Genomic DNA, 16690 nt, shown 5'->3' with positions numbered 1-16690 from the left:
ATTACGGATCATTACAAATACTTGGCCTTAAATATAAAAAATATCTTTTATTAATAAATCAAATGGAAGTGATGTGGCAAGTGAACTAGAAGGCTCTCATTCAGAGACGCTGCTGCCACTCATCTGCGATAAAATGCGCTGTTACCCTGAAATAAGATCCAGAGGTATCGGGTGTCCACGCAGCACGGGGGAGGGGGTATTTTCGAGACTGGACGCTGAATCTCGGTTCCAAAGTGTGCAGCATAGCGCGAAAGGCCTGGTTCTCAACGACTGAGAACAGACAGCAGACAGCAGGTCACACAGCCCCGAGGTCTGGCCTCGCCAGTAGCGAACGAAAAAACAGAGATTAAGACGAACATTTGGAGACTTATTCGCATTTAGAAGCAGCGCGGTGGGTTAAATCTGCTGAGAGACTGTCTTTCTCTAAAAAGTTGCGAAAATGAACTCGCTTCTCTTTCCTGTTCCACCTTAAATCTTGCAGCAGTTACATTTGGCGCCTAAGGCAGAATTTAAGGTGGAACGGGAAAATTAGAACGAGAAACTGGCGAATGAGAAGCGACTTCAGCCTCGTAAAACAGCCGGACGCTGAGACATTTTACAAGAAACTCTTCTAGTTTTGAAGAAAGGTTTCTGGCGGAGATGGGAGGAAAGCGGCTAAAGCTGAAGCTTAAAGCAGAGCGAAGTAAATCTGCGCTCTCCTTTATATTTTTAGCCCATACTAGGACATCAGCACAAACTGAGACATACTGGGCATTAAATGTTGTGGCTCCCAAGGTGGTTTGACTTTGTTGAAAGGACAAAATGGCTCTTCTTATCATTTGTGTTGTGACTCCTGACCTAACCTGGCTTTAACGCAGAGGGAGCCGGTCGGATTTCTCACTCATCCACTTGTGTTTTTTGTTATGTGTCCCACAGACTGTCCGGGCGCTGCACTTCCGCACTTCCAGTTCCGCCTTTTCACGTTCCGTCAACATTACGTTATAAATATTTAGAAAATTGATTTTTAACATTTGTGAATCGATTCAGAATCGTTCACGTCCGCATCGCGATGCATCTAAGAATCGAGTTTTTCCCGCACCCCTATTATTTACTCTCTGTCTGAAATGTTCTGTTAAGAGTTCCTGTGTCTTTAAAGGTTCTGCATACAATATTTTGAGCATAAATATACGAGCAACCACACACACACACACACACACACACACACACACACACACCTCCTATCCCAGAACTCACTGGGCAGAAGGCAGGATACACCCTGGACAGGTTGCCAGTCCATCACAGATATGAGCAACTATTTTCCATGTAAATACACAGTGGAGTAACAGTGTCCTGAGCAGAGAACGAAGTCGCACCTTTCTTCGCACCTTTCTTCGGACGCATGGGCATGTTGGTCCCACCCTGTGAAAATGTCGGCCCTCCCCACGTTTGGTTTTGCCCTCCTCAAGAGACAAAGACAGTGACCGCCCACACAGCACTGTGTGTGCAAGAGTGCAGCAGGACACGTTCAGGTAAAAGTGACCTTCCAAATGTTCCTCCACCGAATCTTCCTCAAGGTTGACGAGGTTGAAGTTGGCTTCCTATTCGCTTTTTCCTGTTCCACCTTAAATGGTGCAGCACTTCCATTCTGCACCTGAATGTTACTGCTGCACCATTTAAGGTGGAACCGGAAAATTCAAACAAGATACCGACTTTGGCTTCATCGAGAGTTGAACGGCATGAAAAGGGATGAGGAGGCTGCTCCGTTTCTGCTGGACAGGTGGGCAACATTAACTTGCTCTTGCTGTTTGACGGAACCGATAGGTCAGTGTTGTTTTATCCTGTTTGCAAATGTTTCTGATTGCAGCTGGTTAGCAACTGTAGTGACAGTTTGCTAACCCACAACGTAGCTAGCGTTAGCTACATCACTTGCTGTGTGGTTGTTCGCTCTAATGTTGTGATGGTATTTGTCTGTGTGTTTGCGAAGGGTTTTATGGCCACAAAGACCTAAAAAATAGCCCAGTATCGTTCACCCTGCCAAAGTGTGTCCATGAATTTGGGGGCGGAGCTTCTGAAGAAGCACAGAAAGGAGAGGTTTATTTGTTTTGTTGTTGAGTTCAAATATTAACAGTTGTTCTCCAGAATCATATAGTGCACATTTAAGCCCCGCCTCCAGATTGGTTGCCTCAGAGTCCAGTGTACTCTGACTGGTCAGCTCGCCCACTCTGTTCTGATAGGTCGACTTCCAGAGCGGTTCCGCCCCTCCGTGTTCCGCCCCTGTCCTGCAGACAGACCCTTCTCTCCTGAGCAGCTGTAAACTCCACTGTGGCTGTTTCTCCAGCGGCACCGGTTCTGCGTATCAGTTTGATCCAGAGTGGATCCTGAAAGTCCGGTCAGCGTCTCTCCACACGGCTACAGCACTGAACACACTCCTCCTCCTCCGGTAGCCGCTGTGTACTGTGTGAGGGTGTGCCGAGCTCTCCGGTAGGCGGGCAGTAAGGACTGTTTTACGAGATGATGTCATCTTGTTACAAATGAAAAGGGCTGGAATTCCAACGAGGCGTTTCAGGCAGCTGAGAAAAGTGGGTTCTGTTCTCTGGAGGGAACGCTGAGCTTTGCAGACTGTTAACATGTACAAAAAGCTACATAACACACTGAAATAAAGAGGAAAAGCATAACAGGCCCCCTTAATAATACCCAAACTTCACATGCTTGACTGTGAAGTAGGGGATGTTTTTCTGAAGCGACAGACTCTTAAAAAACAACGTGTGGCAGAAAAAAGATTTAGAGCAAAATCTCTCTCGGATGAAGACCCACCTCAACCATGGCGGCAAACTTATCACCATCTGGAGGAGTTTCTCTGAGCAACTTAGGAGAAAAACACGACAGAATTAAGTACAAAACACAGGAAACTGAGTCTGTAAACTCAGTAATACAGCACAGGTTTACATGTTAGGATGTATTTGCTAAACCAGAACGAAGTAGCATTATTGAGTGAAAACAGGCTAAAATACGGTGAGCATTTAAAAGTCAAGTTGGGCGTTTTTACATCACGTCTTACGGCTTTACGTATTCAAGTTCTTTAGTGAAGGAAGCGGTTCTCTAAAGAACCACGAACGATTGAAGATCATAACTGTGCATGATTCTGTATCGTGAAAGGGTTTTTCAGATTGATGGAGAAAGTGCTGTAACAACGTCAAGCTTGTAACAGTAGAAGAACCCTTTTGGGTGCTATATAGAACCCTGTTCAAAATACAGCACTCCATCAGTCTGAAGAACCCTTTCATGATGCAAAGAACCATTTAATCATGCAAAGGGTTCTTTGAGTGTTCGTGGTTCTATATAGAAGCCTTGAAGAACCTTCTTTCTGAAGAGTGGTGTAGCTTTAATTTGAGCCCGTCAGGTCAGTGATGTATTTATTTGGGAACCGTATGTAAAGGTACCAACCTGATAGACGAGTTTGGTGGTTTCCTCCATCCAGGCCGTCTGATCGTCATTGAGGACGCAGTTGGAGCTGCGAGACATGAGGAAGAGGAAAAGATCAGCTCAAGAAATCTGGATAAAACAGCCATTTTCTGTACCTAACTATACTTTTTTTAATATCATTATCCTGGTCAGTTCCGCCTCTGCAGCGACCCCCCTCTGGTTCAACTCTGCTATAGGCACGGATGACGCGTCTTTGTACCAAAGTACCACGACAGATCACACTATGCAAATCAGTCAAAGAACGTTAGCGCCCCCTGATGGCGCCCTACTCGTACCGCACTCATAAATATGAAACGCACAGGATTTAACATCAGGTTTTACATCAAGTGGATACATTCTTTGTTTAAATGTTGTGAAATCCGACAATAGAAACTTATTTCTTCAACAAAGTAATGTGACACATGACCACCGGATGGTCGGAAAAATGCAGCAATTCTAAAAAATGTATAATTAGGACAAAAATACTGATAAATGTCAACATTTTGATTATTTAAAACCACAGGTTATGCATTCAGTATAGCCAGGACAGCTGATATAGGACGAAACCTGAGATGCCTTTTTACACAACCCAACACCAATAAACAAACAAACAAACAAACAAACCCAACTCAACGTCATGTTTTGACGCACATATTAGCACAGGACTTTTACTGCAGTCTGCGTTTCTGAACCTGCATTTAATCCAGCCTCACCTTTTGAACTTGACCTGCCCCCTCAGGTACTGGAACAGGATGAGGTACTGCAGCAGGATGTGGCGTCTGAAGTTACTGTCACTCAGCTGAAGATCCATCAGCTAAACAAACAGAGCACGGTTCAGGTGGCAGAGGTCGAAATACCGAAGAATCAAACAAAACAGCCGTTCGTTCACTGGGATAAGACGTAAACAGAGTCGCTCAGAGTGGTTTGGTGTGAAACGCTCTGTTCTAGAGAAACTTACTGAGTCAGAACTGTTCACAGTGGTGGTGATAGGAACCAGACGTCCACCTCTAAAAGCTCCCTCACAGAAAGCGATTTTGGCCTTAACTCCATTCATGGTGGAGGGATACATAACATGCAGGGTGCCGTAAGGCTAAACAGCCCCCAAAGAAAACTGATTATTCCAGATTTTCCACTATTTTCCATCATCAACATTCCATATAGACTCAGAAGACTCGTGTAGGTTCACTGGTGGTTCTGGATAGTAAATAAAATGTCTATATTTGTGCTGTAGTCATGGCGACCCCTGGTTCCTATCACCACCACTGTAAAGACATCTGAACCATTTCACACCAAACCACTCTGAATCTCTCTGTTTACATTTTAAACACTGAGTTATGGAGGAATTTTGAAAATATTATTTAAAAATACAAGGCAAGAAAAACGCAGAACATTGCTGTATTGTATTACTAATATAAGTAAATGTGACGGAGGCTCAAAGCTCGCTCTCTCTCTCTCTGTCCTGAGTGAAGGGTGATCGGCGCGAACCTTCTCGCTGGTGAGGAACTTGGCGAAGTAGACGTGTTCTCCTCCGGCCGTCCTCATCTCCTCCAGCTTCCTCTTAGAGGCCTGAGTGTCATCCAGTTTATAGCTCTTAAACACAGCTAGAGTCTCATCAGAGTACTGCAGAGAGAGAGAGAGAGAGAGAGAGAGAGAGAGAGAGAGAGAGAGAGAGACAGAGAGACAGAGAGACAGAGAGAGAGAGAGAGAGGAATTAGACATTAAGCTCTGATTCAACACCACTTATATTTACAATAAATTACCTTTTTTATGTGTTCATTAATAAATGTTATGTAAGAGTTTTGTATGTGTATAAACTATCAAAACCACATGTGTGTCTGGGTCATTCGACAGAAACGTCCATTTCTGTCCCCTAGCATTGACAGATATATTACACTTCAAAAACATGTTAGGGTTACAATTTATTTATATTTTATAATAAAACAATAAGTTATTTTAACAATTACACCTTCTTGAGCCTCAATTTAGCAACATTGATTTATAAATCAATTATCTAGAACTCCAAGCACCACAGAAGAGCTCGTCCCCACAGTCATGTGTGAAGGCTGAGGCCATATTCTGAAGAAATATGAAGAAAGAACCCCCACATTTTTCTGCAATTTTAACTACAATAATCTGTACATGACTATGAAAATATAAAATTAAATGACAAAGAAAACAAATGTCAAATAAATATAATAAAATATATAATGAAAGTTCCCCAGGAGTCGTGTCACTGGTGTTACTGCGTAACTAAAAATCTCTTATTTTGAAATAAAAGTCACACTGATGACATCACTTGACTTCCTTTTGCTATTTTCTGAGGATCTATGAAGAAAAGCTCATGGTGAGTCCACTGTGTCTTTCAGTTATCAGAGATTTTCTCATTTAGCTCATGATTTCATATGAAGCTTTTAGCTGAAGTCACTGGTGTGACCCACTTTATTCTGAGGTAACTGTGAAAAACAGAATACAAATGGATTAAATTCCACATTACAACATGTGGTTTGATGCTCTGTAGCAGTCATTTTGTAAAATGCATTGTTCATTAAAATGTCTCTGGTGTTTCCTTTACTATGTGTAACACCAATGAGGATCAGTAACACCAGTGACTCATATGGAGAGACAGAAAAGTGGACGTTTCTGTAGAATGACTGTACTGAAAGTTATTTATGGGTTTTAATGATGAGTTTACAGAGCTAAACAGCCTTTTACAGGCTTTGAATACTTGTTGGTATTTCCTGAATATTCTTCCTCAGAATCTCCCTTAAAAACAACTGCTTACTTTTCATAATGAGCCATAATGTTCTGCAGGTCAGAATATCACCAGCAGGCGGCGCGTTGCAGACAGAACCCTCTTGTTTAACAATTTAACGATATACATAAATATACACACACATTAAACCACTTATCTAGTCACCAACAGTAAGAGAATTAGAATTCTTGCTTTATTTATCAGTTTTAGCTTGTTTTATTTGTCTCGTTCACCGTTTGATGGAAAGCGGCAGCGCGAGGCTGAGCTCAGCTCAGTCTTAGTGGAGCTACAGACAGTGGAGCTCAGAGCTGAGGAGCTTTTGGAGCTGCAGTCCCGTCTGAACACGAGGAGGGGAACCTTGGAAGGAGCTCGGCTGCTCATACACAGAGCTTCTGTTTTAATGGCCGCTGCTGATAAAATACTAGAAAGAGAAACGAGTAGAAAGGCTGGACCCGAATATTCGCCTCTCTTATTCGTTTGTTATGTAGGTATTTTTAATTTCGGGATTCAGATTTTTTTTTTTTTTGTTCGTTCTCTAAGTATTGAATGGTTCTATATGGAACCATGAACACTCATAGAACCCTCAGCATGATTAAAAGGACGTTTGCATCGTGAAAGCATTCTTCAGATTGATGGAGAACGTGCTCTGGATGGTTCTATACAGAACCTTTTTGAAAAAGCCTTTTTGGTGCTGTATAGACCCATCTACAGCACATTCTCCATCAATTTGAAGAACCATTTCACCACGCAAAGAACAGTTTAATCATGCAAGGGGTTCTTTGAGAGTCCATGGTACTTCATAGAATCATTTTCTTTACCCAACAACCTTTGAAGAACCATATTTTAAGAGCGAAAACTACTGTAACGTTCGGGGTTCCCTGGAGAAACTCAGACGACCTGAGGTTACGAACACGGCGAGAAACACAGCCCCCTGCTCTACTGCGGAAAAACCCACCAGTCCACCCGCATTCAGACTCTTCAACATAAAAGTCCTGGTAGGAACGAACCTAAAACGGTTACAATGTGGAAATACTGACCATCTCCGCTCGGGCGCCTGACATCCCGCTCTCACAGCAGTGAACGTCACGCTAACGTGGCGCTGGACAGCTTGTATTCCCAGTGTGGCAGCAAACAGCGCCCTGCCGTACTGGACCCTTACTAGGGCTGCGATGTTGCCCTTCGTACCTCGAGTTAGACCACCTTCACAAAGCTCTGGTCAACCTGTGCGTGCACTGCGGCATTACCCTTCCAGCCTACTGCTAAAAGAGGTTAGCGGGCCTGGTAGACGGGGCGAGGCAGTGCTATGAGCGCCACAGTGACCGGCAAGGAAAGCAGCTAGCCTGGAGATTCCTGATGAAGCCGCGGATGTGCTTTCAACACGGGCAGCAGACATGAATCCCCCACGGGGAGAAGATTCGTTGTTGATTACTGCTGACGATCCAGAGCCCAAAAAGGTAATCAGGACAGCCCTGACAAATACCAACCTAACAAACACACTACAGTGTTCAGGGGTGCAGGTGGGGTGCAGGTGGGGTGCAGGTGAGCACAGGTCATCGTATTCCTACCTTAACGAAGGTGATCCAGGAGAACTTATCGTAACACTGCACAGGGTTTCTGAAATAATCCTGCAGCGTCCAGAACTTCCTGTACAGGTTATAGTCTATCGGAATGGAACTAGAAGACAAAACAGGCATTTAATGTCCACTGTTCACTGACCGGACTGTGAAATGTGGAATAAAACAGACATTTTCTGATCCAGGCTCCGCCCACAAATGTGTTCTTTCATAGCTACCGTTGTGAGCTAGCAAAAAACTCCTATTCAGCCTAATGAGAAACTGTAGAACAGACTCAGTTTATATCACAATACCTACATTTAGAGTCGGTTATTCATTCAGCCTAATGAGAAACTGTAGAACAGACTCAGTTTATACCACAATACCTACATTTAGAGTCAGTTATTCATTCAGCCTAATGAGAAACTGTAGAACAGACTCAGTTTATATCACAATACCTACATTTAGAGTCGGTTATTCATTCAGCCTAATGAGAAACTGTAGAACAGACTTAGTTTATATCACAATACCTACATTTAGAGTCGGTTATTCATTCAGCCTAATGAGAAACTGTAGAACAGACTCGGTTTATATCACAATACCTACATTTAGAGTCGGTTATTCATTCAGCCTAATGAGAAACTGTAGAACAGACTCGGTTTATATCACAATACCTACATTTAGAGTCGGTTATTCATTCAGCCTAATGAGAAACTGTAGAACAGACTCAGTTTATATCACAATACCTACATTTAGAGTCGGTTATTCATTCAGCCTAATGAGAAACTCTGAAAGTACTGGGCTGAATGGGAGTTTCTGCCGGGGTTCTGTAAAGCTATTAATCCAGCAACAGCTGCTATGAAAGAAGACATTTGTGGGCAGAGCAGAGACACGTCAACCGGAATGGAACTAGGAGTCCACACATATTTGATGTTAATTATTCATAATTTATGATGCAGTGCTGTGAAAATATAACAAAACATGAGGCAGATTTTCTCACCATGGAGCCGGAGCTTCTTCATCGCCCATTTCTCCTTCCTCCACCTCCATCCCATCCTCCTTCACCTCAGTGCTCTGTGATAAACAGACACAGACACGAACACAGAAAACTTCATCAGTACCAGCATTCGTGAATTCGTTTAATGAAAACAATGAAAAAATTCTTTGTTAATGAAGTGATCACTGATGGCAGAGAGTGTTTCTAACACGGAGGTTCCATTTTGGCAGTGCACCCAGGTATATTTTGACATAATTAATGGAAAACAATAAAAAGTTTGGCCTTTTCTAAATCGATTTGGAAAAAAAAACGAAACTGAACACTCTGACACCACTGTAGCTTTCATTTTAAATGTGTTTAACCCTTTTTTCGCCAGTAATTAGGATTTTTACACTTTAATAAATCACAGAACAAACTAGACGAAGGTCCAGTCCCATTTCTTATTTTCTCCCCTACCCCTTGTTTTTGAGCCTGACCTTGCCCCTAAAAATTCCAGTGTCCTTGGACCCCTGACAAAGGCAGAAGCAGATGTACTTTAGTTTGTGTGCTGGGTGTACAAACGAGAGCAGGTACCTGCTGTCCGAACGTGCTCTCCTGTTCGTTCTTGTTGAACACTGTGATGTTGTCCAGGTTAAACTGACTCTGCAGATTCAAACCTGAAAGAGAAACAGAAAGTCAGACAAAATCAGGCAAAGAGAAAACAGCCATCTTCAGCCAAGGCCCCACACTCACTACAGCTCACGGGTACAGCAGCAAGAAACAGTTACTTCCAGAATCAATTCATCCACTATTTAACCTTTGAAGGCAGACGGGAAAAAAGAAGCCATTTCCACCTTTTCCCCCGTTAATGACTTCTAAATGCTGCTGTTGTATTTATTTGATGTGTAAAGAACGTGAGCTAAAAACCAATTCTGAGAATTTTATTGTTTTTCTCTCAAACTACCATTTCAAACGAGAAAATGCACGAATATAAGTTTTACTCAAAAAATAACCTTCTTAACCAGTTAATTAGTCAATTAATTAACTGAACTGAACCAGTAATTTGACTGAGTGACCCTTATTAGTCCCACAATGGGGAAATTTCACCTCCGCATTTGACCCATCCATGCAGTGAAACACCACATACACACTAGTGAACACACACACTAAGGGACAGTGAGCACACTTGGGCAGCCCTATCCACGGCACCCGGGGAGCAGTTGGGGGTTAGGTGCTCAAGGGCACTTGAGTCACGTACTGTCGGCTCAGGGGATCAAACCAGTGACCTTCTGGTCACAGGGCTGGTTCCCTAACCTCCAGCCCATGATGCCCCTACATATAATATACAAATGTAATATGAAATATAAATAAAAACAAAACTATTTATGCAGCAAGCAGTTTCTTATTTCATAGTGCAGCCACCATAATCTGTATTTTCAGTCGCCGTATTCAGTATTACTGCACCAGAAAAAGGTTCGAGAAGGTTCCACACCAGGGGTCGGCAACAAGGCTCTTTTCCTGCTCTGTTGCGGCTCCACAACAGAATTAGATTTTTAGGTAAAAATAAAATAATCCTCCTTTACAGTAAAGTAAGGCTCGCCTAGCTAGCAGCTAACGAAAAGACAAAGAGAGAGATTTAAGATGAACATCGATAATTTGGAGATGAATGGACTTATTAGTGTTTATAATCAATCCAGCTGGTTTCCTGATATGTTTAATCTGCAAAGAGAAACTGACAAACACTAAAAAGTCGCGAGGCTGAAGTCGCTTCTCATTCGCCAGCTTCTTGTTCGAATTTTCCCGTTCCACCTTAAATGGTGCCTGAGACGCCAGCATGTAACTGCTGCACCATTTAAGGTGAAACAGGAAAGTCCGAACATGAGGCTGGCGAATGAGAAGCGACTTCAGCCTCGTAAAAAATCGAACGTTGGAGAAATTTTTCAGAAACTGTTCTACTTTTGAGGAAAAGTTTCCTGCTGGAGATGCGAGAAAAGCAGCTATAGCTGAGCTAAAGTTTAAGCAGAGCAGAGTAAGTCTGAGTTTTTGTTCACATTTTTTATTCTATACTAGTACATCAGCACATACTGAGACATATTTACAGCCAAGATGGTAAAACATTACTTCTATAAATGGATATAAAATGTGGCTCCCGAGGTGGACTGACTTCTGTTGAAGGAACAAAATGGCTCTTCTTAACTTTTGGGTTGGGACCCCTGTTCTAGACTCTTTTGCGCTGATAACAGAAAATAAGTGAAAACTTCTTTCAAACATTTAATAACTGACTGCTATGTTTGATGTTGTGTACATAGAGTTTATTTAATTTGTAGATGAAAAGAATATTTCTGCAGATTATAATAACTGATCCATTACTGAAAGATCAAATACAGACAGAACCGGCTCTGCGCTTCCCCAGCGTGGCTGCAGTGCAGCTGCCTTTAGGGAGTTACCTGATTTCTCAGACAGGGGGAAGAGCCGGGCGAGGAACAGCTGGATCCTCCCGCAGAACACCGTATTCTGGGATTTAGACAGTCTTCGGAGGAGATCTGAGGAGCAGAACAGGACAAATCAGCCTGCTACACCCTTAAAAAGAGGGTTCTTTAGTATATAGAACCATCGACACTCAAAGAACCCTTTACATGATTAAAGGCTTTTTTTGCATCATGAAAGGTTTCTATGTTGTTATGGTTCTATATAGCACCAAAAAGGGTCCTTTTATTATGTATACTCTTAAAACAAGGGTTCTTTAGTAAAAGGAATGGTTCTATTTATACCCATGAGTTCTATTAAGAACCATTTCATGCTTGAAATGTTCATAGGCATCATGAAAAGGTTCTTCAGATTGATGGAGAATATGCTGTAGATAATTCTACATAGAACCATTTTGAAAATGGTTCCATATACCATCGAAAAAGGTTCTGCTGTTGGTTCGAGGTCAAACTGGCAGCAATACAAGGACTCTTTCTGGCGCTATATAGAACCATTTTCAAAAGGTTCCATACAGAACCATATACAACACATTATTCAATCTGAAGAACCCTTTTACGATGCAAAGAAGCCTTTAATCATGCAAAGGATTCTTTGAGTGTTCATGGCTCTATGCAGAACCGTTCCTTACTAAAGAACCCTAGACTGTTTTTTTTGTTTTTTTTAAGAGTGTACGATGTCAGGCCTGTAGCAACAGAAGAACCCTTTTTGGTACTATACAAATACTTCAAAAAGGTTCTGTGTGTCATCTATACACATCGATATAATCTACTGCACATTCTCCATCAATCTAAAGAACCATTCCTTGATGCACAGAACCCTTTAAATCACGCAAAGGGTTCACTGAGTGTTCATGGTTCTAACAGAACCACTTTCTTTACTAAAGAACCCTGTAGGAGTGCAGTCTTCCAGAAAATGGCAAAGGTTTGGCAAACTGTGTGTCTGAACCATCGTATACTCGACTCAGACTGTGCTGAGATGTTCATTAGTCTCTAAGAGTCTTGATTATGAGGTTTCCGACATCGTCTGACTCGGTTATCTACAAACATGGACCGAATCAGGGTCAGAGTTCAGGCCTCTGCTGTGGTTTTTATCCTTGTTATATACATTTGTCCATTTTCATGGCATACAGTGTCATAAACAACATAATCAAGCGTAACACCAAACACATCCCGGCTGACTGAGTATATTTTGGCCAAATCACAGCTTTAAGGAAGACATTTCACACACACTGATCAGGCATAACATTCTGACCACCGCCTTGTTTCTACGCTCATTGTCCATTTTATCAGCTCCACTTACTATATAGGTGCACTTTGTAGCTCTACAGTTACAGACTGTAGTCCATCTGTTTCTCTGATACTTTGTTAGCCCCCTTTTACCTTGTTCTTCAGTGGTCAGGACCCCCATGGACCCTCACAGAGCAGGTACTATTTGGGTGGTGGATCATTCTCAGCACTGCAGTAACACTGACGTGGTGGTGGTGTGTTAGTGTGTGTTGTGCTGGTCTGAGTGGATCAGACACAGCAGTGCTGCTGGAGTTTGTAACAGTCTGTGACTGTAGAGCTACAAAGTGCACCTATATAGTAAGTGGAGCTGATAAAATGGACAATAAGCGTAGAAACAAGGAGGTGGTCAGAATGTTATGCCTGATCGGTGTATAAACGCTCCTACATGCAGTGTTTGAATTCTAGAGAACATAAACTGATGATGGAGCTCTTACCGTTACACATCCTCAACAGGTAGTTCTTCCCAGCCGAGTAGAAGGAATTCTGTTGAAATGAGAACAAATGAGCATCTTAGTAAAAATACACAACACTGATCAGCCAGTAGAGCAAGTTAACTTGAGATTATTTTCCAAAATTAAAGGTCCAGTTTTGTTATTTTGGGCCAAGAACAGCAGAAAGACCCACTGGAGGTCTGAACGCTGAGTGGGCCAGACTGGGCTCTGTGTTAAAAGGTTACATTTCTCCACTCAAAACTTAACACAGTGATGTGGTGAAGTCAGGCTACAGTCAGAACTGCTGCTGTTACAGTCTGGAAAAACTGAAATTTCAATTTAAACACAAACAATAAGTCTTTCAGCCGTAAACATGCTGATTAGCAACAAGCGTGGTTTTATAAAACAGGCAGTTCTGAACTCACAGATTTCCACGTGGAAACGTTCTCCTCCACAAACGAGAAGATCTTATCACACTGGTCCAGCGGGAGGCAGTCCAGGACATCGCCGAGCAACACGAACGGGGTGGTGGCTGAGCAGATGCCTGCAGAGATTAGGCTGATGATTTAGTATTCATACGAGGAGAAAGATGAAGGAGGACGAACCCTGATCTGAACGTCCTCGGGTCCAGCGGACGCAATAAAGGCCGCTGCAGGTCGTCTACCTTCATTAGGAGAATCTACAGCTAAACAGAGGAAACTCCCAGAGTTCACTGTAAAAGCCTCAGTGAGTCATGCTGTGCTGTGAGCTCTGTGTCTCTCACCCTCAGTGACTCCATCGATGCTGACGTAGATCAGAGAGAGATGATCGTCCACGTCTGCGTGTTTGACCTGTAAGACAGAGGAGCCGTTAGTCCACCGTGTGAGCGGCCTGCAGTGACCCATAGACCGGCCGGTGTGTGATGGATGGAGAGGAACTCACGATCTGCTCCACCAGGACGCCCCGCAGAGCCTGGTCCAGCGTGCTCTTCTTCTCCGTCTCACTGACAAACACACAGAGTTCACATCACCGTGAGAGGGGCATTACAGAGCGGCCCACCGCACGCACGCCGCAGCACAGAGCGGCCCACCGCACGCACGCCGCAACACAGAGCGGCCCACCGTACGCACACCGCATCACAGAGCGGTCCACTGCGATGCAGCTTGTGTGCAGTGAGCGGCTCTGTAATGCGGTGTGTGTGCAGTGAGCGGGGGGTGGGTGTGTGTGTGTGTACAGTGGGCCACACAGCGTGTGTGCAGTGAGCGGCTCTGTGATGCGGCGTGGCACTGCACACACACACACACACACACCGCGTTCCAGAGCCGCTCACTGCACACATACATACCGCATCACAGAGCTGCCCACTGCACACACACCGCATCACAGAGCTGACCATCCACACACTGCATCAGAGCTGCCCACTACACACACACTGCGTCACAGAGCTGACCACATATACACACACAGTACAACGCAGAGTTACCCACTGCGTTACACACACACACACACACACACACACACACACACACACACACATACAGAGAGCATCACAGAGCAGCTCACTGCACACAGAGCTGACCATCCACACAGCCCAACACTAACTCGCAGGACTCACTTTCCGGGGAGGTGGGTGAACACGCTGGTCAGAGGTTTGCAGCTCCTGGACGACAGAGCAGTTTTAGTAGCAGCCTGTAAAAAACAGAACAGGAGAACCAAGAAGGAGCTTCAACGTCTGATTCTCACTCAGACTGACCTGCTCCACCTTAAACAGCAGCACTTACACTCGTCAGAGAGAGAGACAGGCAGAATGGTATACAAATAGAATCACAAACAGACAGGTACACAGATAGACAGACAGACAGATAATTAAATATACGCACTGATATGCAGATAGACAGACAGACAGACAAATATGTAGGTAGATAGACAGACAGACAGACAGAGTCAGACACAAACAGGCAGAGCGATTAACAGCTAATTAAGCACATAAATAAGCTTCTGCTTCTTATTGGAACTCTCCCGGTCCACCTTAAACGGTGCAGCAGGTCCATTCAAACGCCTGGAGGCGCCGACAGGCAGACAGAGTAACTGCGGCTTCTTTTAAGGTGGACCGGGAGAGTTCGCAGGAGAAGCCGGTCTGAGCCTCACAGTGCGGGGCGGGTGTTTACAGCACTGCAGCTAAACGGACAGAAACACAGGAGAAAGACGGAGAAACGGAGGAAACACAGATCAGATCTCAGCCGGTCTGATCTCCTCACAGACACAGAGGAGGATCCACAGACGGCGCCTCCACCCGCCGAGCTCCTCCGCCGCTGGGTCAGGAGTGAAGAGGAGTGAAGAGGAGTAAAGAGGAGTAAAGAGGAGTGAGGAGGAGTGAGGAGGAGTGAAGGCTGTTTACCGTGAACTTCTCTCTGCTCTCCACCAGGTTAAACACGCCCGGAGACATCTTAGCTCCTCCACTCTGCCTGACCGCGCTTCTGCTTCCGGGTCATATCACTGCCCGCCATGAGCCGGACCCACCGGCAGGGGGCGACACACACCATCACAATACATCACAATAACACAGCACACACTCACACACACATAAACACACCATCACAATACATCACAATAACACAACACACACACTCACACACACACACACACACTCACACACACACACACCATCACAATAACACACACACACTCACACACACACATCACAATACATCACAATAACACACACACACTCACACACAGACACAACATCACAATACATCACAATAACACACACACACTCACACACACACACATCACAATACATCCCAGTAACACACTCACACACACACTCACACACACACCATCACAATACATCACAGTAACACAACACACACACTCACACACATCACAATAAAACACACTCACACACATACACTATCACAATAACACAGCACAACACACACACACATTACAATAACACACAACTTCAACAATTTCAATAATAATGCGACACTAGAATCTCAATAAAATAAATAAATGAATAAATAAATAAAGTAGTTTTGCTGGGATAAACAAACAAAATAGTAAATACATCATTAAATATTAAAAAATAATGAAATGCTAGAGGTTAAATAAATAAACAAATAAATAAATGAAATTAGTTTAGTTAATCATTGACATATATTTAGAAATATAACATAAACAACACAATAAATAAATAAATAAATAAATAAATAAATAAATAAATAAATAAAATTTTATTTCCCAAGTAAACAAAAACACAGCTGGGGCAAAAACAAAAATATTTAAAAATACGGTTAATAATGATACATGAGGAGCTAAACAAACATAAATAAACAGTCTAAGTAAAAAAAAAGGAATAAAGATAAAGGTAACAAAATAAATAAATGAATAAACAAATATGATCAATAATAATAAGAATGTAGAAAGGGTTCAAACAACAAACAAACAAACAGATACATACATACATTAAATACAACAACATCAACAACAACAACAATAATAATAATAATAATAATAATAATAATAATAATAACAGTTTTAAATAAGTAAGTTAGGAAGCAAAAACAACCTGCAGGTTTCTTTAATCATTTTTAAACCCTGAAAATGTAATAAGTAGTTTTTATATTTTTGGTGAGGTGTCTCTTTAATGTCTGTGCTGATAAAAGCTTTTGTCCTGAGTCTGAAAGGCTGGAACTTCAGAGCGGAGTGGTCAGATTGCTGACCACATGACAGACATTAGAGCGTCCGATCAGAAACAGACCGTCTTTAAATGGACTGTATGG

The 16690-nt window shown here is 43.0% G+C and overlaps 1 protein-coding gene across 1 annotated transcript in view; it reads right to left on the bottom strand.

Annotated features, from left to right (window-relative positions):
- thoc1 (THO complex 1) overlaps nt 1-15476 on the bottom strand; it is a 24628-nt gene extending 9152 nt beyond the window's left edge. Inside the window, exons 1-14 of the mRNA XM_036596330.1 lie at nt 15304-15476; nt 14521-14594; nt 13848-13908; nt 13690-13756; nt 13352-13470; nt 12930-12978; nt 11170-11265; nt 9317-9399; nt 8747-8820; nt 7759-7867; nt 4927-5061; nt 4155-4255; nt 3424-3490; nt 2794-2844 (exon numbers count right to left, since the gene is read on the bottom strand). Coding sequence (XP_036452223.1) covers nt 2794-2844; nt 3424-3490; nt 4155-4255; nt 4927-5061; nt 7759-7867; nt 8747-8820; nt 9317-9399; nt 11170-11265; nt 12930-12978; nt 13352-13470; nt 13690-13756; nt 13848-13908; nt 14521-14594; nt 15304-15351 — 1134 coding nt within the window. The 5' untranslated portion in view covers nt 15352-15476. The remainder of the gene's footprint in view (nt 1-2793; nt 2845-3423; nt 3491-4154; nt 4256-4926; nt 5062-7758; nt 7868-8746; nt 8821-9316; nt 9400-11169; nt 11266-12929; nt 12979-13351; nt 13471-13689; nt 13757-13847; nt 13909-14520; nt 14595-15303) is intronic.
- Between the last annotated feature and the right edge of the window lie 1214 nt (nt 15477-16690).

This window comes from Colossoma macropomum, unplaced genomic scaffold, assembly GCF_904425465.1.
Source record: "Colossoma macropomum unplaced genomic scaffold, Colossoma_macropomum, whole genome shotgun sequence".
In the NCBI taxonomy this organism is placed as follows: domain Eukaryota; kingdom Metazoa; phylum Chordata; class Actinopteri; order Characiformes; family Serrasalmidae; genus Colossoma; species Colossoma macropomum.
This window is presented reverse-complemented; position numbering and strand designations above follow the sequence as displayed.